General features: G+C 45.5%; 1 protein-coding gene across 7 annotated transcripts in view; it reads left to right on the top strand.

Moving 5' to 3' along the window:
• MEGF11 (multiple EGF like domains 11) overlaps positions 1–22632 on the top strand; it is a 343630-nt gene that overhangs the window by 253198 nt on the left and 67800 nt on the right. For all 7 annotated transcript variants that reach the window (XM_081171061.1, XM_081171057.1, XM_081171059.1 and 4 more), the window contains 3 exons: positions 11244–11364; positions 13976–14139; positions 14872–14974. In XM_081171061.1, the coding sequence (XP_081027187.1) occupies positions 11244–11364; positions 13976–14139; positions 14872–14974 (388 nt within the window). The remainder of the gene's footprint in view (positions 1–11243; positions 11365–13975; positions 14140–14871; positions 14975–22632) is intronic.

The raw sequence follows: 22632 nt of genomic DNA, 5'->3' as shown, positions 1-22632 counted from the left end.
CAAAGCAGCTGCTTTACTACTGAGCTACAAAACGATAACCAAAACGATAACCTTCCAAAACTATAACCCACACTTGCTTTGATCACTACACCACACTGCCTCTCACATCTCAACCTTCCAGGGGACCATATTCAGCATATTTTTATCATCCATATTACAATTGCACAATGTATCCGTGTTCTTCACATAATGAACAAAACTTCCCTTGGCCTTAAGCTATTGATTAGAGAATGCGGGGAAAGGGAGTTTATAAAATTTGCAAAAAAGGCTTCTCCTTTTAATGTCAGAAATGAACCTGGAGCTGAGACTGTTGGATCCATTGAGGGTCTGTGATGGCAATTTAACTCATTTAAATGATCGGTTTCCCTTTGATATGATTCCAGATGTACTTTTAGTGCGGGGGGGGGGGGACTATTCTCGTCTGAAGTTTCTGGAAGAAGAAGAAAACTCGGGAGGGGGTGACGTTCAATGGAGCTCCTGTCCTTTTATCCTTGATTTAGTGAGCATATCAGATGCTCCGCTTTGTTAACAGCCCTTTTCATTTGTAAAATAAATCCAGCTATTTTATTGGGCTGTTTTTGTTAGCGATCACCAGCATAAATTTTGCGCTATGTGAGATTGGGGTAGGTATTACGGCACAGCAGTTGTCCAATTAAGTGGAGCATCGCTGGCAAAAAAAAAAGCCAGCTTTTCATTTTGCAAGTTATCTATGGGCGCAAGAGGACTTTGTGTGTGTGCGTGTGTGATTTTCATTTTGCACATTATCTATGAGCGCAAGAGGACATACAGTGTGATCCCCCCCCCAATTGTACTAGGAACATCTTCTATCCTGTGCTATTTAACCAGCTGTGGATCTCTTACTGCTGGCAACACAGAAGATAAAAGGCACCTGTTTTCTCCTAAAGAAAGGTGCCTTTTCCTCCCAACATTCCAGAAAGCCAAACATTCATACAGGGGTTTTTTTGGGTTTTTTTAAAAAAAGAGTTAGAAGATACCAGTAGCAGAGAGCTACTTTTGTAGAATCTGTTTTCACACCCATCAGGGAGAATTCAAACTGGATTTCCCATAGATCATTGAAAAAGATCTCAGGGAAGTTTACAATAAATACACACTATGCATTAAAGCACACACACAAGAAAACAGCACAAAAGTTTAAAAGAGCAGGATGAGAGGTAAAATGCTTCAAGGGTGTGGGAGGATGAAACACTGTTTGCCTAGTGCCTATTAGATGACAAGGTCAAGTGTGTACTTGGCCCTGTTTAGAAAATAGAAGTGATGGGGTGTCAGGACTGGTGGTCTGGAGAGGGGGGAAATATTCACTGGAAATAATCTGCAATTAGGAAGGGTTTGAAGATACGGCCGGAGGAGTAGCCATTACAACTCGGTCATACAGAGGCTCCGACACCACATTCAAATCATTTATCTGGTAGACCAATGGGTGTTAGAATTCTATATGAAGGGAGAGGACAAGTATATTCCTAGGAAGATAACCTTTTCTTATGTCTGCTAATCAAGATGCTCTCAGTTCATCTGAGCTTGAGCTTAGAATGGAAAGAGATCTTTGCATGTATTGCTTGTGTCCTGTTTCTTTCTGTATGTAACATTCCGAGTTGTTCAGGGTTTGTTGCTCCAGTTTCATTTCGCAATGATTCAGGAACTGCCCTGGGACTTTAGGGTGAAGGCTGGATAATAAATTGTAGCCATAGTAATCATCACCAGCATAATGCTTCACCCTGCGCATACTATGGAACTTGCTCCCACAGCTTTCCGACAGGTATCTGGGTGGCCACTGTGAGAACAGGATGATGATGATGATGGATTAGATGGGTCATTGGCTCCTCTTGTGTTCTTTAATTTGAGGTTCCTTCCTTAGCCTGAATAAATCTGGTGCAGAGGGGAAAGCATCTGAATCTCACTGCTGATGGCTGTGCTTGAGAACACATTTGACACATGCCCAGAGGTTTGCTTCCAAGCAACCCAAAAGTACTTTGTCACAGTTTTGTTAGTTAGTTAAAAAGAAGAAGAAGAAGCTCCTATCTCCCTTTTAACAATGTCTGCATACTTCCCCTGGTACCTAGGGAAAGAATGGAACTGTCGCTTTGGGTCCTCCAAGTTCCTCATTCTTCAAGTCTTAATTCCAGCTCTCTACATTTCTTCAGCAATTTGTGAATTTATTTGTTAACCCCCCATGAAAACTTGTCTGCATTTCAGTGACCATTTCTCCTAATAAACACATGCCGTCTTGATTAATGTACTGTACACATTTCCCCTAAAATAATGCATTTTTTGTAAACATGGGTTAGAGTTCTTCCTTGAGGAAGGGTGCATTTCAGAGGATGGCAGCAGTATTTGGGTTCTCACATTGTTTCAGAAAGTGAAAGAAAGATAAGGTCACCTTTGAATGTGAGCAGAACTGATTTTCTCCCCCATCCCTACTCATGTCAAACTATCTGTATTTTTAGACCCAGACCCTGACTGTATCCTCCTGCTGCTTCTTGACCTCCCAGATCTCATTCAGTTACACAGAATATTTAAAAGTCACCGGAGGGAGAGGACACCTTCAGCCCTTTGCTTCTCCTCCTCCTTGTCCTTCCTCTGCGTCTGCCCTGTGTTCATATTTGTGGCAGTCTCCTGGGATTTTGCAGTGACGTCCCTGGGTTTCGGCTTTGTGCCAGGGCCTCTTTGCAACTTGTTGACATGTCTCTTCCATTTGGCTCCCTTAATTGGCAATGTGGGCATGTCGCATTGCATTTCCGCTGCCGCTGCCTTTCGGTACCGCAGGGGCCCGGTACCTTAACTTTAGACTTCAGACTGAGTTTATTTCATCTCCATTTCACAGGGCAATCTAGCCTTCACCAATCTCCTTCCTTCCTTTTCATCCACTTTTAACACTTAGGAATTTTTTTATTGCTTTGTCAAAGGCACCTGCTTAGAGACCCGTGTGGCTCTTTGCATATCAAGAGCAGGGAGCTGGTTTAGTTTGTGGTTCAGATTCAAATTGGGAATGGGAGGGGGATAACGACCTGAGAAATGATTGAAAACCTCTACAATAGAATTAAAGCCTTTTATTTCACTTTCTATTTAACTGCATTCCTCAGGGGCCCTTTGAAAGAAATGTATGCAAATCTTAGAACTTAATTCCATGCTTCACAAATAGCCTCCAAGCAGCCTTCTGACCACTACAGGGGAGAGAGAGAGAGAAAGAGAGAGTAAAGAATAACATGTGAACAGGGCTTGCATGGATGCTGTCCTGCTGTAAAGGTAAAGGGACCCCTGACCATTAAGTCCAGTCGTGGCCAACTCTGGGGTTGTGGCACTCATCTCGCTTTATTGGCCGAGGGAGCCGGCGTACAGCTTCCAGGTCATGTGGCCAGCATGACTAAGCCACTTCTGGCGAACCAGAGCAGCGCACGGAAACACTGTTTACCTTCCCGCTGGAGTGGTACCTATTTATCTGCTTGCACTTTGATGTGCTTTTGAACTGCTAGGTTGACAGGAACAGGGACCAAGCAATGGGAACTCACCCCGTCAAGGGGATCGAACCGCTGACCTTCTGATCGGCAAGTCCTAGGCTCTGTGGTTTAACCCACAGTGCCACCCACGTCCCTGCTGTAGGTACTGACAAATCTGCCACTCTTGCTTCCTCAATCTTCCAGTCTTAAATTCAGCTCTCCCAACTTCCACCTCTGCTTCCCAGTCCTAGCTGGAGATACTTCCAGGGATTGAAACTGGGACCTTCTGGATGCAAAGCAGGTGTCCCATCACTTAGCTTGAACCTTCGCCTAAGTGTTGATAATAGTCTGTTAGATCATTAAAAGCAGCAACAACAAATGCTCTTAGAGTATCATCCAATTGGAATGAGGTTTCGTTTGTTAGTCCTTGTTAATCTTGAATGCTTCCAGGAGCAGATCTTTAAACTTTACTAAGATGTGCTTGGGCATCTATGGAGCTCCTTCACTTAGGCTATCTCCATGGCCTCTGGAAGGACTCCAAAAACTTGTATTAATAGTAAGTTGCAGAAATTTTTTCTTTCCTCTCTCATAATGCTAGAATTGGGGGGCATCCAATGAGACTGAATGTTGGAAGATTCAAGACAGGCAATAGAAAGTACTTTCTACACACAGCACATAGTTAGAATATGGAACTCATCCTTACCAGAGGGAGTGTTGACCATCAAGTTGGACTACTTTACAAGATGATGGCTGCCAGCCACAATGGTTAGGTTTTACCTCCCTTGTTGGGCTTCCACTTGGAGCATCGGGTTGGCCACTGTGAGAGCAGGACACTAGGTTAGATGGACCTTTGACTTGATCAAGCAGAACTCTTCTTATGTTCACAGCAGTGGAAAGTGGATGGTGATTCTTATCCAGCCCTTGAAGTTCACTACACCCTGGGAATAATTTACAACAGGGCATTCAGCAATTCAGTAATTTAGGGCAGCCACAAAGCACCTACACCTGCATGCAAAACAGGGTCCCTTTTGCCCTGTTACTTGGTACCTGGATAGTTGCAGTCCTTCCTTTTCCTACTAAATATTCATGGCATAAACAAAGTCGCCGGTTTTCTGTTTGAACAACTCAATGAGTTTGTTTTACCGCTTTGACCTTAAATAACAAACTGATCTTACATGGCAAGGAGTCTGAATAACAATGCTGTTCAGTCAAACGCTTGACTGCACTCTCGCTCCTCCTCACCCTTTCCTTTATGAATGTTTTCATGGCTGAAATGGTTGGGTCCACCCAGGTCCTCCTGCCAGGGCACACTAAAAGAGAGTTTTAATCAGAGGAGATATTTCCAGCTAGACCCATTCCACTGGAAATAGGAAGCTGCCTTATACTGAGCCAGATCATTGAATCCATCTAGTTCCACACTGAGTGGCAGCAGCTCTCTTGCGTTATAGACAAGGAGTGTCTCTCAACCCTAGCTGGAGATGCCTGGGATTGAACCTGGAACCTTCTGCATGCAGGGCAGATGCTCTAACCGCTGAACTATGGCCATTCCCTGCTATTGCTCTGAGAGAAAAAATAACCCTCCTGGGGGAAAAAAACCTGTTTTGCATTGCTCAAGTGTCTGTGCTCACGTTGATTTCCATGGGCTCTGTGGTTTTTATCTGCCAGACTGCCAAGCATTTTCTTGAGTGGCCTCTTGAGTGCCCAACCCTATCAACAGGCAGGGTGAGGCAGCCGCTTCAGATGAGAGATTTCAAGTGGCAGGCAACAGCAGCTAGTCTGCTGCCCCATGTCAGCTTCTGGACACGCAGTGTGAGACAGTTAGGCAACAACAGCACAGTTCTTTGCACTGTGCAAATGTTTGCCAGGAAGTGGACATTTGCAGGGGAGTATTGCCAGCCAGGATGGGGTGCTTATCCTTTCCCCTCCCGGCTCCCACCCATGGAAATGCCCCTCTGACTGCGCTTAACTTGTTTTCTGCCCACTAAACTTTGAGGGAAAAGGCTGGGGAGGTGGGCATATGCAAGGAGAAATCCACAAGTATAGAAAGGATAAATTATTGCTTCTCTTGCCTGGCTACTTTCTCCTACAAATGGGCCCATTCTCTCTTCCCACCCCCACCCTGCCAAATGTTCCCACATTTGCATTATCTCAGCATGTTCAGGTTTGCCGAGATCTCACGTAGTTCCTCCCTCAGCAGACCTGCAAGTTCTCATCCATGCAACAGGATCCCTGGGGCTGTTTATCTCACATCATGACCCGTCCTCCCTGCCCAGTATTTTATCATTAGCACCAATAACAGCACCTGCAGAGAGCTATTAGCAGCGCTCCAAGAGGAAACTCATCCTTCCAGAGATCATCGTTCTTTTTGGAAGGCTAAAGACATGACTGTCCTGCCTGGGGCTGATGGGCGTTGCAGTCCAGAAACATCTGGAGGGAAGGCTGATTCAGAATTTTAGATCTGCTGTGTATGTACCTGAGAAGCACCCCTCTTAATTTCCACAGGAACCCAATTAGGGAACTCAGTCTGTTCTCCCCACTTTGATATGGGAAGCCATATGTTCCCCTTGCGGGGGATTGCTTGTCAGGAGCTGAGGTGGGTTAATTGTAAATGTTGCCCTTAAGTTAGCAAATACACACATCCATATCTAGGATCTGCATCAGTGCACTGGAATGTTTGAGGAGGACATCCCGCAGCATTTAAATACATCCACGGTTTATGAAATAAATCGGCTTATCTGGCATAGCAGATTCTGGGATCAAGCAACCCCTGTATTTTTGTCACTCAGACCTGCAGAGATAAAGGTGTCTATTGGTACCTTTCACCTACTCTCTGGATTTTATAAACATCTGTGGCTCCTGCAAATTGTACATTTCCTACAACACCCTCCCTTGATGGGGGAGCAATGGGTTTTATTTCACCAAATTCCCTCTGTGTCTCTTTAATGTTCATACCCTTGCCTTACTCATGATGCTGGGGAGGGGGGCACAAAAAAATGTGCATTTTACATTTTTGAAAGAGAAACAGGAAAAGAAAAAAAAATACAACCTTCTCCCTAAATCAGTAGTGGGTGACCATTTTTTTTCCTGTTGAGGGCCACATTCCCTTGGGAGTTATCTGTTGGGGGCCACATCATGGGCAGTGGGTGGGGCCTGAGCCAAAGGTGGGGGAGGCAACCCCATTTTCTCTCTCTTTTTTGCAACCCTTTTGAGACCCTAGGAGCCCATCCTCCGTAGCTGACTCATCTTCGCTTACTCTTCTTGGCACCAGTCAGCACAAGGGGTAAGAAAACTGCTTCTCTGTGACTGAAAAGCTCGCCTTTCATGTTGATTGGGGATTTCTAAGATGCTGGAGACTGGGACTCTACTGTAGAAACACAAACAGGTCTTCATCCTTCCCCTACTCCCTGTGACCCTCAACCACAAGACCTCTGCAGGGTACCTCTCAAATGTGCAGCTGTCCCACCTGAAGCCTGATGCAGTCCATGCAAGCTGCCATTCACCATGAAGGGTGGAAAGAGTCAGGTATCCATATTGTGTCTGCCCCCACCCTGCTAATATGACAATTTCCATTATTTCAATGAGAAAATACATGGATAAAACCACAGCAAAAAAAAAAATCAATAAGAGAGAGAGAGGGCAGTGGTTCATTCTGGGATTGATCAAAGTTTTGTTCTTTGGCTAAAATCAGCCGGCGGAGTGGGAGCGAGAATTAGATCCAGAATCCAGCTTTTGGTGGGAGAGTAACCTTTTTGTCTTATGATATCTTTCTCATGGAAATTATATTATGGAAATCTCCATAACAGCCAGGGGAGGAGAGTCAGATACAATACAGATACCTGTCCTCATCTTCCTCCCCAACACTGTGGTGAAGAGCAGCTTGCATGGGGGGGGGGTTACGTGGGGAGGAGGAAGCAAGCATTTCCATTGAGCTCAGGAATGGAGAACAGCCCTTTCAAATCAGCCCTTTAAGCTGAAATCCCACAGCAAACAATTAACTGCCGATGAATCTTCACGTGGTCCATATGGAATCCTCAGCTGTGGGAAAAAGAGGCATTAAATATCAGTCTATTTATGGCGAGATTCCTTAATATAGCCATAACACCTTTCCCCCACTTCCCATGGGGTGGGTGGGTTATACATTTTGAATTTAATTCAATATCCTTTCTCGTTTCATGCTGCCTCCAGTGGTACCCTTTCCGCTGGAATGTTGCGTACTGATTAAGTTGCCAAACTGCCCAGAAGGAAAAGGGTGGGGGAGAAGGGAGGGAGAGAACGGTCACCATATGGAGCCCAGATGTTGATTAATTTTGGTAAATGGGATAGGAATCTGAAACACCATATTGCAAGAGAAAAGATCCGCTAACACTTGATCCCCAGCCTAATAGAATATATACTCATTAATGACTGGCAAGGAAGAGAGCCTGTTGCAATCATCGTCAGAGGTGGGGAGGTTGTGGGTGCGTCAATTGGATAGAAGTGCCCACGTGCATCTCATTCCGTAAGCCAGGCTCCCCAAATTGAGGTGAAAATGTTAATGAGTTTTGCATTTAGAATTAATCCCTGCTTGGAGCGGCTGCAGCTGGTTTGAGTCATATGTTTTCTGGTATAGAAGCTAAAAGGGCAATCCTATGTCTGTCTGGGACGCGGGTGGCGCTGTGGGTTAAACCACAGAGCCTAGGACTTGCCGATCAGAAGGTTGGTGGTTCGAATCCCCGCGACAGGGTAAGCTCCCGCTGCTCGGTCCCTGCTCCTGCCGACCTAGCAATTCGAAAGCACGTCAAAGTGCAAGTAGATAAATAGGTACCGCTCCGGCGGGAAGGTAAACGGCATTTCTGTGCGCTGCTTTGGTTCGCCAGAAGCGACTTAGTCATGCTGGCCACATGACCCGGAAGCTGTACGCCGGCTCCCTCGGCCAATAAAGCGAGATGAGCGCCGCAACCCCAGAGTCAGTCATGACTGGATCTAATGGTCAGGGGTCCCTTTACCTTTATGTCTGTCTACTTAGAAGTAAGCCCCACTGTGTTCAGTAGGCCTTGTAGTCTGGCAACTGTGCATAGGATTGAAGCCCTCTTAGCAGTCCCACCACCCGCAAAAGCTCTGTGGGATGGTGGTCTGGGAGAGGGCATTCTCTCTGGCCACCTCTAAGAAGATGTGCCTGGTACCTTCATTGTGCAGTTTTCAGCAGATGTAGAAGACACATGTCTTCATCCTGGCCTTCCACCGTACCTGAGAGCAGCAGACTAGCTTAGAGGAAGCAGCACATGCTGCTGCTGCTTGCCTCACACAATCCCTCACCTCACGTTGCCTAATGCTAGGGCCGGCCCTTTCAGAGGAAATGCTTGGCAGTCTGCCTGATAAAAAGCCATAGTGGCCATGGAATATCACCATATTTTGAACTGCTTCTTCTTAATGATAAACAGTTGGAACAAATAGCAGTTGTGGGGGGTGGCAGGAAACCAGGGAGGGACCGTGATCAGATCAAGAGCACACTCACTCCAGAATGGTGGGGACGCAATTGTTTTCTTTCTTCCAAATAAAAGTGACCAGCTTAAGCACACTTTTTAAAAATGTGTGTTTATCACAAAGCCATGTAGTGTTGGCCTTAGATGGGAAGTTCCCTCATCCCTCACTCAGTTAATGCCAAGCTCTTCTGTCTCTAAACTAAAGGAGTGGCCTTGAGGATTATTATCGTGTGAAGGTTGATGGAACCTTCCCCCCCCCCCCTGAAGTTTCTCCACACACCCCTTGACCTTAATAGCTCCTACCACACATTCCTTTGGGCACCATCCTTCTCAACGAAAAAGGTCCACCTGTGTACAAGTTTTCCATGGCCACTGTGAGAAAAAGATGCTGAACTAGATGGGCCCCTGGCCTGATCCAGTAGGCCCTTCTTATGTTCGCTGATTTCCATTGTTAGCTCAGTGCTTCAGTCCAGGTTCAGTAGATGAATGCCATAATGTAACTGTCTGACTTAATGTTTTGAGATTCCGTAAAGCATATATATTACGGACTTTCCATTGCACAGATGGACTTGAGTTTTGCAACTTTCTTGGGGCACAGGCATTTCCCCTCCCTTTTATTTGTGGTAATTTGCAGAGCATCTCATACATTGATTTTGCAATATAAATAATACATCATTATGTATGCCCAGCAGTTTCTCTGGGATTTGAAAATATCACTTCTTTGGGGCCTTGTTTGTTTGTTTGTTTGTTTGCTTATTTTGCCTCTGCGAGGAGACCAAGCTTCGCACGACATTAAGCCCTTGTCGTCTTTTGTGATTAGCGCTTTGTCCGTGATGTTTTTCTTAATGAGCAAACAGCTGTTCAGAGAGATTTGCCATTTTACCTTTCCTACCTCCCGCTGTACGGCTGCCAATAATTTGTCCCTGTTCTCCTTTTGCGCCAGTCCCAAAGAAACCATTGTGATGCTGTCAGTTCCTGGGAAACAATGGACATTGTGTAGAAGGACTTTGTCTAAACTGGAGATGGCAATGGCTGGATAGCCCAGGCTGCTTTTCAGACCCGGAGATGCTTCCTTAGAATGTTGAGAATCTCAGCTTTGCTGCTATGATGATTCAACCTTTCAAGGATAACTATAAATGTGATGCAAAACTGAAAGGGGTTTCAACAAGATTCATAGCAGTTTCCCACTTCTGCAGTATTTCAGGGTCACTTAAGAACATCATAAGAGCCTGCTGGGTCAAAGCAACAAGCTATTTAGTCCAGCATCCTATTCTCACATTGGCCAACCAGATGCCTGTGGGAAGCTCACAAACATAATTCAAGCACAATAACACACGCCACACTCCTGCATTCTCCAGAAACCAGTATTCAGAAAAACTGACTGTGGAGGCAGAGCAACAGCCATCATGACTAGTAGCCATTGGCAACCTTCTTCTCCATGAATTGGTCCAATCCTCTTTTAAAATCATCCAAGTTGGTGGCTATCCCAGTTTCATGTGGGAGTGAGTTCCATGGATTAACTGTGCACTGTTTAGCTTCTGGCGTGATTCGTTTCCTACACAGGATGCTGGAAGCAGCATGCAGATTGTTCTGTGTATTTTTTTCTCTGTGTCCATTTACATGTTTTGAGATGCTGCAGGCCACTGTGTTGTTCTGTTATACCTTAGGGACAGCCTGAACCAAGCTTACCAGTGTGGTGTAGTGGTTAAGATCTGGGGAACCGGGTTCGCGTCTCCGCTCCTCCACATGCAGCTGCTGGGTGACCTTGGGCTAGTCACACTTCTTGAAGTCTCTCAGCCCCACTCACCTCACAGAGTGTTTGTTGTGAGGGAGGAAGGGAAAGGAGAATGTTAGCTGCTTTGAGACTCCTTCAGGTAGTGATAAAGCGGGATATCAAATCCAAACTACTCCTCCTCCTCCTCCTCCTCCTCCTCCTCCTCCTCCTCCTCTTCTTCTTCTTCTTCTTCTTCTTCTTCTTCTTCTTCTTCTTCTTCTTCCGCCTTCTAGTTGCTTTGAACTACAGCTCTCATCAGCCCCACCGTTACCGTATATGGCCATGCTGCCTGGGGCTAACGCAAGTGGTGGTCAAAACATCTGGAAGTTACCAAGCTGAAGAAGGCTGCCTTAGGAAATTACTCTTTCTGAGCGTTCTTCCAGATGCCCTCAGGGATTCAGCTGTATCATCCTTGAGGGAAGTGCAAGGAGTTTGGGCCTTCTCAGTAGAGATGGGCAAGTTCTACGATCCTCTTATTAGCTTCTGAGCTGGCCACAATTACCTGGACCCCATACTTCTCCTTCTTCCTCAGCTTGGTTTCATTTTGGTTTGCAGGGAGAAGACTGCTCTGTCGTTTGTGCAGCCGGAACATACGGAGGCAACTGCTCATTGGTTTGCAACTGCAGAAACGATGGCGGGTGCTCCCCAGTGGACGGTTCGTGCTTTTGCAGAGAAGGTAAAGGTCCTGCTTCAAGGGCTACCGTGAGGTAGCATAAATCATACTCTCCTGTGCTAAAATGTTCACCAAATGGCTCCAGGCTGTGAAGCAGGTCAGGATCTCTCAAGTTGGTAGTAAATCATAACATGGAGTGTTATGCTGCCCTTCGGAGGTCTATGTTTGTGTTTTTCCAGGAATCAGTTAACATTGGTTTACTCCTGCTACTATGTATATCTGAAGAAGTGTGCATGCACACAAGAGTTCATACCAATAACAAACTTAGTTGGTCTCTAAGGTGCTACTGGAAGGGATTTTTTTATCCTGCTACTATGATATGGTTGACACATGCATGTCTGTCAGTTGACAATAAGTGATGGCATTCGCATGTTGATGGGCTGTCATAGAGCAAATGCCTGAGTCACATTGTGCTTTTACTTCCAAATACTGTACACCTAAAATGTTAACAATATTTCATTTTGTATGTTATTATTAGTAGCAGTATTTATTATTTAACATTGTGACCTGCTGAGTGAATGCTCAGCAGCACACAGGAACATCAGAAGCTGCCTTACACTAAGTCAGACCATTGGTCCATCAAGATTGGCATTGTCCCACAGCATACCCACTCTTCCCAAGCAAACTAAGGAAAATACCCACAACACTTAACAGGCACACACAGACCATGCTCAAAGCATGGAAAGCAGAAATAGGCAAACTATCTCCAGCCCCAGCCCCACTAATTTTCCTGGTGTACCACCCATTATTCCACCACGCAGCACGAAACCTCCAGATTAAAACCTGGCAAACCAGAGGCTTATATCGTCTAATAGACTTCTATAAAAATAAACCTTTGTCAACACAAGAAATACAGGACAAACTAGAAGACACCCAAATGCCCTGGTTAACACACCACCAATTATGCCCTCTTAAACAATCAAGTCGTAAAATCAGCAGCAACTAGGCCCCTGACAACCTTTGAAAACCTCCTCCTAACAACAAAGGGACACGGCAAGGGGATGGTATCTGCAATATACAAAATACTACTCCAAAATCCCACGAACCCCCTAGAGGCAATTAAAAAACAATGGGAGGACAACATAAATTATGAGATTAACCCCATCCAGTGGACCAAAATATGGTCTAACCCCCCCCCCTTTAAATCCATATCCATGAAAAGAAAAGAACTCACTCTGAAACTCACCTACAGGTGGTACCTAACACCAAGAAAACTAGTGCTAATGCGCCCAGGAACTTCACCTAAATTCTGGAGAGGGTTACCGCCTCCACATACCTACACATGTGGTAGGAATGCCTCAAAATCCAACTATTCTGGACAGCAGCCATATGAGAAATATGTAAAATAACTAAGCAATATTAGAAATAACCCCAGAATTGGCCCTACTAAACATCTTCCAAGACAATAATGGCCATTAACATCACAAAGAACTCATAACCCACCTACTTTCAGCAGCCAGAAACATCATAACCAGACATTGGAGAGACCTGTCAGGAGTAAACATGGACCAATGATACCAAATAGTATGGGAAACAGCCCTACTAGAAAAATTAACCAATAAACTGAAACTGACACGGGGACAAATAGAAGAAGACGCCTTCTTGCCAACAAGACGGCAAGAATCCACCAACAGCATACGAATCAATATGGCTAACCTGATCCAAAACACCCACCTACCCCACTCACACATGAAAACAAAGCTCACCACAGCCAATCACAAACGAACAACCACACCCTAGACCACCTGCAACTCCCTCACCACCAAAGGAGCACAAGCGAATAGCAGAGAACCTGCAGAAGCGATGCTGACACGAAACCCCACACATACATTAAGTAAAATAGAAACATCGCCACCCGACCCCACCCCCACTCATCCTTCCCCCCTCCACCTCTCTCCCCCTTTTCTTCCTAAAGTAACACTAATGTCTCAACAAATGAAACTGATCTGTAAAAATGTTACTTGGAATAAAAATTTACAAAAAGAAGAAGAAGAAGATTGGCATTGTCTGCACTGACTCTGCACAAATCTATGGCACTTAGGTAGAAATTTAATGTCCCCTCAGACCATGAAGATTCTCAATTGAATGTTCTCACACACTTCACTTGTGAAAGCTGAATTCCGATCGATTGATTCCTGTGCTTGCTTTTGGCTTGGCCATTCCTGTGTGGTTAACACAGCCTTCCCCAAAACACCAGCCGTCACCATATGTTCCAAAGCACATTCTGCCCTACTGATTGGAAACATGACAAGAAATCTAGATGGCACAGTTCTGTGGGTGCGTGACACAAACAACTGATACCATCACTAAATTGAGTGCCTTCTCCAAGAAAGATCTGCAGGGCAGGGTAGCCAAGATGACCCAGTTTTCTAGGGCAAAGGACAAGATGGTGCCACCTATTCCATGCACTGAATAACTGGCAATTGCCTCCTATTTCAGCACTGGTGACTGGACAGCGTACTGTAATTCACTTGAGCCACATACACAGCCCTGTCTGCTCCACACCCCTCAGCTTTTGCCACCTGAGGCAGCTTCCTTGTCCTTCCTAATAGCAGGGTCTGCTCTAAAGGGGGTAATGGTTGACACATCTGACTTGTGCTCTGTCTTGTTCCAGGGTGGCAGGGAGCAGATTGTTCCATTCCATGTCCGAGTGGCACTTGGGGTCTCAACTGCAACCAGTCATGTTACTGTGCCAATGGAGCTGCCTGCAACCCTGTAGATGGATTCTGCCTTTGCTCTCCTGGCTGGCAAGGGGATTTCTGTGACCAGCCCTGCCCTGTAAGTTTACTTTTGATCCTTATCCAGGTCAGTAATTAGGGTGCCATTGACCTAAGAACAGCATCCAAACAAAGGGAACAGAACGTCTTTTCAGTGTTGTGCATGAAAATGACCAGATCAGTGGTTAACATCTATGCTAGGATATCCACCCCACCCTGCCTCATGAAGGCTGCAAGGTCCCTCCAACTTTTGCAGAAGACATCTGTACACAGAACCTCTGTTTTTGCTTTGCTTTTCAGATCTACATCCTAAAACAGTTAAAATGTTTGAAAAGCAATTACAGTTAAAAACATCTAAAAACTATTACAGTTAAAACATTCTAAAAGCAATGTTATCATTAGAAATATTATTCCATCCAAGGATCTTGTGGTTGCCAAGAACACTTTTCTTCAGCCACCAAATTCCTGAGCAAACAGGAAAGGTTTCAAATTCCTCCTGAAAGTTAATAATGATGGAGAAGCACTTTACTAGGGAGGGCATTCCACAACCACGGAGCCACCCCTGAAAAGGCCCTGCCATGAGTGAGTGCCAACCAGGCAGGCCCTGGTGGCAGAACCACCAACAAGGCCTCACCTGCTGATTGTAGGGTCTGAGAAGGTTGGTACTTGGAAAATGCAGTCGTTTAGGTCTAATTACAATCACAACTACCAGAGTGGCTGGTAGGAAAATGTAAATATATATATATATAAATAACTAAGAGCCTTTCCCATTCTCTGTTTATTTTTCTGGAAGGACGGGACATACGGTCTGAACTGCAGCGAACACTGTGATTGTAGCCATGCAGATGGATGTGATCCGGTTACAGGTTATTGTTGCTGTCTCGCTGGTTGGACAGGTAAAAATGGCAAGCTGACAAGTATGTTATCCTGCAGCTCTATCCATGACCAGTTCAAGTGCCACACTTTGCCTTTAAACCTTTTTTTAAAATCCCATTGAGGCCAGTGAGATCTTCATTGATACCTTAAGGGCCCCTCCAGACTGCTGGTGGGGTGTGTGTGTGTTTTGTTTTGTTTTGTTTTTTGCAAGTGTATTCTGGAACATGTCATTGATGCAGTAATAGTGTATTAGTGATGGATTTGTACGGGATCAACCACAGATCATTCTGCTTTGTGGTGCTTCCCGAATGATACAGCATCGTATTTGTCACACACATCCTGGACCATTTGCGGCATAAAGGGTTACAGGACTTCAGCAGCAACTGATGGCACATGCACTGATTAGAAATGTCCTGAAACATTTGCAAGCACAAGCAACACTGAAAGCACGTCACCCCACACAGGCCTGGGCAGAGGGTGATCCCAACAGAGACTGGCCAAATGTGAATGTGAGGCCAGGGTCTTACCTTGAAAGGCAGCAGTGGTTGCAGCAGCAGGGTTGCTGCAACAAACAGCTGTGCAAGCCTTTGGGAGGCAGAGATGCAAGAGGGCATCAGAGGAGGAAGGGAAGGAAAAACAGACAGAGGCCAGTATTGCCCATGGCACCCCTGACCATCATTCAAGGCACCCCAGGGTGCCACGGTACACTGGTTGAAAAGCACTGGTCTAGAGTAAAGCCCAGAATTCTCCCAGATGCTACCCTCCTGTTTTGACTGTCACTGTTACACATGGACAAATATTGCAGCACACTTTATTATTCACATTTTACTGAGGCTGAAGCTGAAAGGTGGCAGAGTAAGGTTGCCCATTTAAGACTGTGTCTGAGGTGGGAATCACTTGCCAACAATGGCTCTGTTTAATTCAAACAGCCAGCGGTTTCTGCCGCTAATGGCATTATTTTTAGAAATGCTGCTTCAACGTTGCCGCTGTGACTGCAGAGTCACACTGAGCAACAGCTGCGGCTCTGAAGATACATTAGTGATAGGATTTCTTGGGAAATTTGGCTGCTCCCCTCAACAGGAGAGATACGGACCAGCATTAAAACCAGCTACCAAGTTTTGGGTTCTGGAGCGCCGAGCCTTAATTACTGGCGATGGACAACTTTTGCCGCCTTCTCTCTGTCGAGCTGTGTCATCATCACAGCAGCAAGCCCTCCCAAGAAAACAATGGGGTTGCAGAGGAAGCGATGTGAAGGGCTCCCAAATCAAAAGGCAACTTTTTATAATTAAACAGCATGGAAGGAAGGAAGCAAGGAGGGAAGGAGAGGAGAGTGAGAGATGGGAGTTGTGTTGCTTAGGAACCATTTGTAGCGGGGCCTTGGCGCTGCACAGTTCCATCCGCCGGCCAAGCTCCCCAACTGCCCTTTTGATTGACGGCCCTTGCAGTCATCCCTCTGAGGTGCCAGGTGCTCATTGGTCTCTTGCTGTCAGGGGTGAACTCCATAAGGGCAACTGCACAAGGTTGTTGTCACTAAAACAACAAAGAGCCTTGCTGCACTGTTACTAAATTTATTGTGACATGAACAGGGACTGTCAGCAAAATAGGTCCAGAAGATCTAGACCCATAAGAGGAGTCTGCTGCATCAGGCAAGTGGCCCTTCTAGTCCAGATTCCTGTTCTCACATTGGCCAGTCAGATGCCTGTGGGAAATGGAAGAGGGGTCATGCATTAGACCACCTGTTTCTTAAACTGGCGAAGTACTTGCGGATGCCTCCTTCCCTACTTAGAGAAGAGACCATGTGGCTCCCGATTAAAGAGGATCATTCATGTGACCAGTCCAACAAACATTGCTTTCTAGACAACATTTGCCCTCTGTGACATCGTTCCAATCTCTCTATGGAGTCCGTGGTTGGCTGGGATCACTCCAGATGAGCGAGATCAGTGAAGGGAAAATGGCATCCACCCTGAGAAATTAATGACAATAAATAGCAGTGAATGTGGCCTTTAAAAAAGACCAAAGCGAGGGTGTTTGGGTGGTCATTTTGAACTCCTTAAAGCTGGCTTAGTTAACCTGGTGCATCTAAATCTTTTTGAGTACAATTCAAGTTGACCCCAGATGGTATAACCGTATGTATTGGGGCTGATGGGAGCTGTAGTTCAGCACATTAGGTTGGCGAAGGCTACCTTAAAAGCATAATGTTCATCCTGAAACTATTTGCAGATGAACACTGGTTTAAAAAAACAAGCAAGCAAGCAAACATCCTGTATGTAGAAAACCAGAATCTATAGGGGAATGCTAGCCCAGCTGGGATTTTTTTTTTTTTAATTGGGAAACATGATTTTAAACCTACACTTTCCAGTCCTTGCGCTCTGAAGTGGTGTGTTGCTAGTAGCACATCATATTTGTGAATTGCAATATTTCTGGCTTTGAAGTTTGTGTATTGGTGTGCTTGGAGAAACATCTTTACACTTTTAAAATCCTGTTAGGAACATAGGAAGCTGCATTATATTGAATCAGACTATGGGTCCATCTAGCTCAGTATTGCCTGCACTGACTGGCAGCAGCTCTCCAGGTTTTACGCTCCCCCCCCCCCCCGCTTGGAGAATCTGGGGTTTGAACCTGGGACTATCTACATGCAAAGCAGATGCTTTGCCACTGAACAACTCTTGATGGTTTTGCTGTTTGGCACGATGCTTTTGGCGTGCTGTGAAATTTCCTCTTCCCATTTACAAAGCTTGAAACTGAGCAAGAAGACCCTTGTAAGAAATTATACTTGCAGTTTCAAGTCACAGGGATCAGACATCGCATTCTTATGGCTTTCATGTTATTGTTTGAAGTTGTGAACTGTATCATGTTGTCTGTTTTGCAAACATGGCATTATCAATAATAGAGTGCCAAACTTGATGGGGGTGGGGAGGGGGAAAATTGCTGTCCTGGTTTTTTTACTAATTAGAGATGGCCTAGAAAAGATCAGAAAAGTTCAGAAATTTCTGAAGGTTTTGCTCTCTGCAGCTCATGAGGGTAAGCCAATTCAAATGACTCTCTGATGCTAATGGCCAGCGAAAGTCTGATCTAAAAAAAGTTATTCTCTGTGTTCACCCACCCCCCCAAAAAGGAATTTGCATTGATGTCAGGAGCTGAGTGCAAGAGATCAATGGGAGGGGAAATAACTGGGTTTTCTTTCCTCTTTAAGGTAGGTTCTCAAGATACTACTCATTAAAAAAAAAAACCCTCCCAGAAACTAATAATATGAGTGAGGCAGACAGGAAGCACAGGGGAGAGAACTTGGATAAAAGTCTTCAAGGGGTTTGTACAGGACTTCTGTGTCTTAATTTTTTCCTTAACATTTGTCATCCATCTTATCAAGTCAGGTAGCAGCAACATACAGTACTGAACAACCCCACCCTGTGATAAATAACCGACATCCATACTGCTAGCAACCACAGAACAAGCAGGCACAGACAGATACGGTAGCAGATAGAGAACAAACATCAACATCACACCTATGGGGACACCAAAAGGTCACCATGAACTCTGGGAAGCCCACAAGCAGGAAGTGAGCACAACAGCATTCTCCCCACTTGTGAGTCCCAGAAAGTATTCAGAGGCACCCCTGTGGGTGTGTTGGGCGCGATCTCACATTTGCCCTTACTTCCTAAAGCTTTGTGTGACCTCCTGCCTCACTGTTCACTTAACATAAGAGCATAATAAGAGCAGCATCCTGTTCTCACAGTGGTCACTGACATCCCTGTGGAAAGTCTTCAAGCTGGACATGCATGCAGTAGCACTCTCCCCTACTGTGGCCTCCAGCAACTGGTATTCAGAAGCATTATTGCCTTCAACATTACTGAAGAAGAAGAGTTTGGATTTGATATCCCACTTTATCACTACCCTAAGGAGTCTCAAAGCGGCTAACAATCTCCTTTCCCTTCCTCCCCCACAACAAACACTCTGTGAGGTGAGTGAGGCTGAGAGACTTCAGAGAAGTGTGACTAGCCCAAGGTCACCCAGCAGCTGCATGTGGAGGAGCGGGGAGGGGATGCGAACCTGGTTCACCAGATTACGAGTCCACCGCTCTTAACCACTACACCACACATGACTGCACAGCCATCGTTACTGGTAGCCTTTGATAGCCTTGATCTACATGAATTTGTCTGATCCTCCTTTGAAGTCATCCAAGTTGGTGGCCATCAAAAGGTTCTGTGGTTGCACAGTGAACAAGGAGAGCAGCAGGCCAGACTCAAGCTATTTATACCAGGGCTGGTTAACCCAGAAACTTCATACTGCCTGTCACAGGAGCTGGAACCTGCCAGGGAAGTTCAGGGGACAAGCAGATCAAGCTAAGCCAGGCAGTGTCAAGACAGGTCTCTCTAAGGAATTATGGACTCTGATCAGCTCCCAGTGGATCTTGATGGCTGGAAGATGTTATCTCAGCCAAAACCTGGAGCCAACTGAGGCCTTATGGAGGCTGTCAAGTTGACCCCACCACCACCAGGAGCCAGCATTGCTGACTTCAAGGTTCCTTGTCTAACTCAGCAGTCACTGACATCTACACTGTGAAAGTGGTGTTAATCCCCTGAGTAAGGTGAGAAGACCAGAAGGATCCAAGGGGAGCTGCTGAGGGGCGCCCTCCAAGTGGAGCAGCTTGTTATTGCCTCCTCATAATATTACCTTCTTCAAGGTAGAGTGAGTGGACTCATAAAACAACATTGCTCACCCCTGTTCCCTTCTGTGTTGAGTTTACATTTTTTCATGGTAGCCTTGGATCCTCAGGTATTCTGTCGGTTTTGGTAACAGTGTGGACTTCCCTCTGCCTTTGCTAAGACAGTGTCCAGAGATGCTACCCTAGAGTTACAGCTGCCTCTTCTCCTTCCCTCTTTCTACCTCCTGCCTGATCCACCAGGTGATGGAGAAATAGTGCTAGCAGGAAGTACCACTAAAAACGTCATGGATGTAAACATGCCCATAAATCTTCAGTGGGGTTAAGCTGGGGCTAAGCTGGGGCTATGACTTTCCGGTGTCCAAAACAGAGCAGTAGTGGTAGATTTGAACTTTTTGTGAGAGCCTCTGTGCCCCTGGCAAAGGGAGTTAATGGCGTAGAGAAACGAGTAACTGGCTGGGCACAGATAAGCTTGGCTTTGAGAAAGGGAAATTCGAGTGCAGGGAGGCGCTTTGGGAAGCAGAGAGCAACATCCTTTACTGTCACTCAAACAGCGAATCCTGTTTCTTCTCTCCTGTGGACACATTAATTCAGGAGAACTGATAAGGTGCATACACACACACACACACACACACACACACACACACACACACACATATACACACTCCGGGGAAGGCCTTTTTTAATTCTGAGGGAAGCAGTCCCTTTGACTGTGAGCTAGGAGGTATTTTTAACTTTGGATTTGTGAACAGTTGATAGAGGAGAGAAAGCCAAAGAGAGTCGTTTTTGATTGGCTTTGTGAGAAACAAAGTTATTCTATAACATCATTGTTTTACTAATTTGAATCTGTCCCCCTCAGCTGTTGTAGTGCTTAGCTTGAGGTAGTTAGTATTGTGTTCAGAGCTGGCATATGGTTGGCACTTAATTAATGTTAAATAGTCGGGGATGTGTTTTATTCTGGGATTATTGTGTAGCGCAGAAGTTGGTACGAGGCATGGAGTTCAGCCTCCTAACAATTGCAGCTTTCGTTGTATGATTTGTTTTTTGTGTGCAAAATGCAAGTTTCTAACCCTTATGGCGAAGGCAGCATGTGGGCACTGCCTTGTGAAGACACATGTGTGGGGACTATGTTATTGCTTCTGTGGTCAGCCACTGCAAATCAAACAACTTGTAAGGGATTAGCACAGTGGTTCTCAACCTGTGGGTCCCCAGATGTTGTTGGACTACAACTCCCATCATCCCTGAGCTCTGGCCTTGCTAGCTAGGGGTGATGGGAGTTGTAGTTCAACAACATCTGAGGACCCACAGGTTGAGAAAGGCTGAGTTAGCATGATCACCTCCCTGTGCTTGAAACCCAATGCATTTTGGTGGAACCACCTGACATGTTCCATTGTGAATTGCCAAGTGTTGGTTCCCATTCCATCATTTGATGGGACAGCAACATGAAGTGGTGGCTTGCTCATGGACCCATCACAGATTTAGCATAGCAACAGAGGAAGTTGCTTTCTGCCAAGTCAGATCATTGGTCCATCAAACCCAGCTAAGCTCTGCTACTTTGCTTTCCAAGGGCTTTGACATGAACTGAAAGCAGAGCCCCATCCCCATTCCCTGATGGACAGAGAAAAGCTCCATGATTCAGAGGCTCCTCCTGCATTTTGTTGACTGCCCTGATCAGAGGGCAGGAGGACTTGGTGGAAGAAGGCAGCAAAGAATGTGGGGAAGGACTGTAGCTTGGTGGTAGAGCATCTGCTTCACATGCAGAAGGTCCCAGATTCAGTCCTCAATAGCATCCCCAGATGCCTGGGATAGACTCCATGCCTGAAACCCTGGAGAGCTGCTGCCAATCAGTGTAGACAAGCTGGGCCAGTGGTCTGACTCAGTATAAGGCAGCTGCCTATGTTCCTATGTGTACTCCTAGCTACAAATCTCCTGCCAACCTAGCAGTTCGAAAGCACGTCAGAGTGCAAGTAGATAAATAGGTACCGCTCCGGCATGAAAGTAAACAGCGTTTCTGTGCGCTGCTCTGGTTTGCCAGAAGTGGCTTAGTCATGCTGGCCACATGACCTGGAAGCTGTACGCTGGCTCCCTCGGCCAATAAAGCGAGATGAGCACCGCAACCCCAGAGTCGGCCACAACTGGACCTAATGGTCAGGGGTCCCTTTACCTTTACCTAGCTGCAAATAGAATGCTCAGGTCACATTGGGTGCAGGGCTGTTCAGTGGAACCAGTTTTGCTCATTTGCATGCCAGTCCACAGAGGTAGAGAACTCAGGTAATGTCCATTCATGTGTAAACCTACCTATGGAATTCGTGTGTATGCATGCACGTGAGTCGAGTGTAATTTCCAGGGGCAGGGTTTCAATGCCCTTTAGTTAGTTAGTGAAGTTATTTATTTATTAGAAAATTTGTTAACAAAGATATCCCCCCACCAAGAATATATTATTGGAATATAATTAGGAAATATTGATTTAGAAACGTCCTGGTGGATTTATGAGCTGTCCTTTGGTATAAATTTCTTAAGGCAGCATGTGTATAAGAGTGCTTGCCTTCCTGTGACTAGCTAAATAAATATTGCAAAACATAAGCAAGTTTATGCAAATGTTCTGAATGTGTGGCACTCATGGAGAAGGTTGGATTCTGCTGCTCCTGCTGCAAAGTTTAGACTACCTTGGCACACAACTTACTTTTCTTTTAAGGGCAGAGTATAAACAGTTTCATTTCTAGGGGACTTTCCCTCATCTTTTGGGATATAGCAAGCCCTTTCAAACAAGTGATATCTTTCCTGAACGTTAAGCAAAGGGTGCTTCCAACCTGTCACTATTTACAGGTGGGATTCTATCACATACTGGCTAATTTAGGTTGTTCCTTTGGGAGGTCTTGTGTGACAAATCCCCTTCCCCAAAAAGATTGTACTATTTGTGATCAGGAAAGTGTTGGGGGGATGTACTAGAAAGTGTGAGATAACAGTTGCTTTGACATAACATCATCTCACCTGACTGCAAACAAATCAGGTTAAATG

This window comes from Podarcis bocagei, assembly GCF_964188305.1.
Source record: "Podarcis bocagei genome assembly, chromosome: 14".
NCBI classification, from domain to species: Eukaryota; Metazoa; Chordata; class Lepidosauria; order Squamata; family Lacertidae; genus Podarcis; species Podarcis bocagei.
The sequence above is the reverse complement of the archived record's forward strand: the minus strand, read 5'-3'. Positions and strand labels throughout refer to the sequence as shown.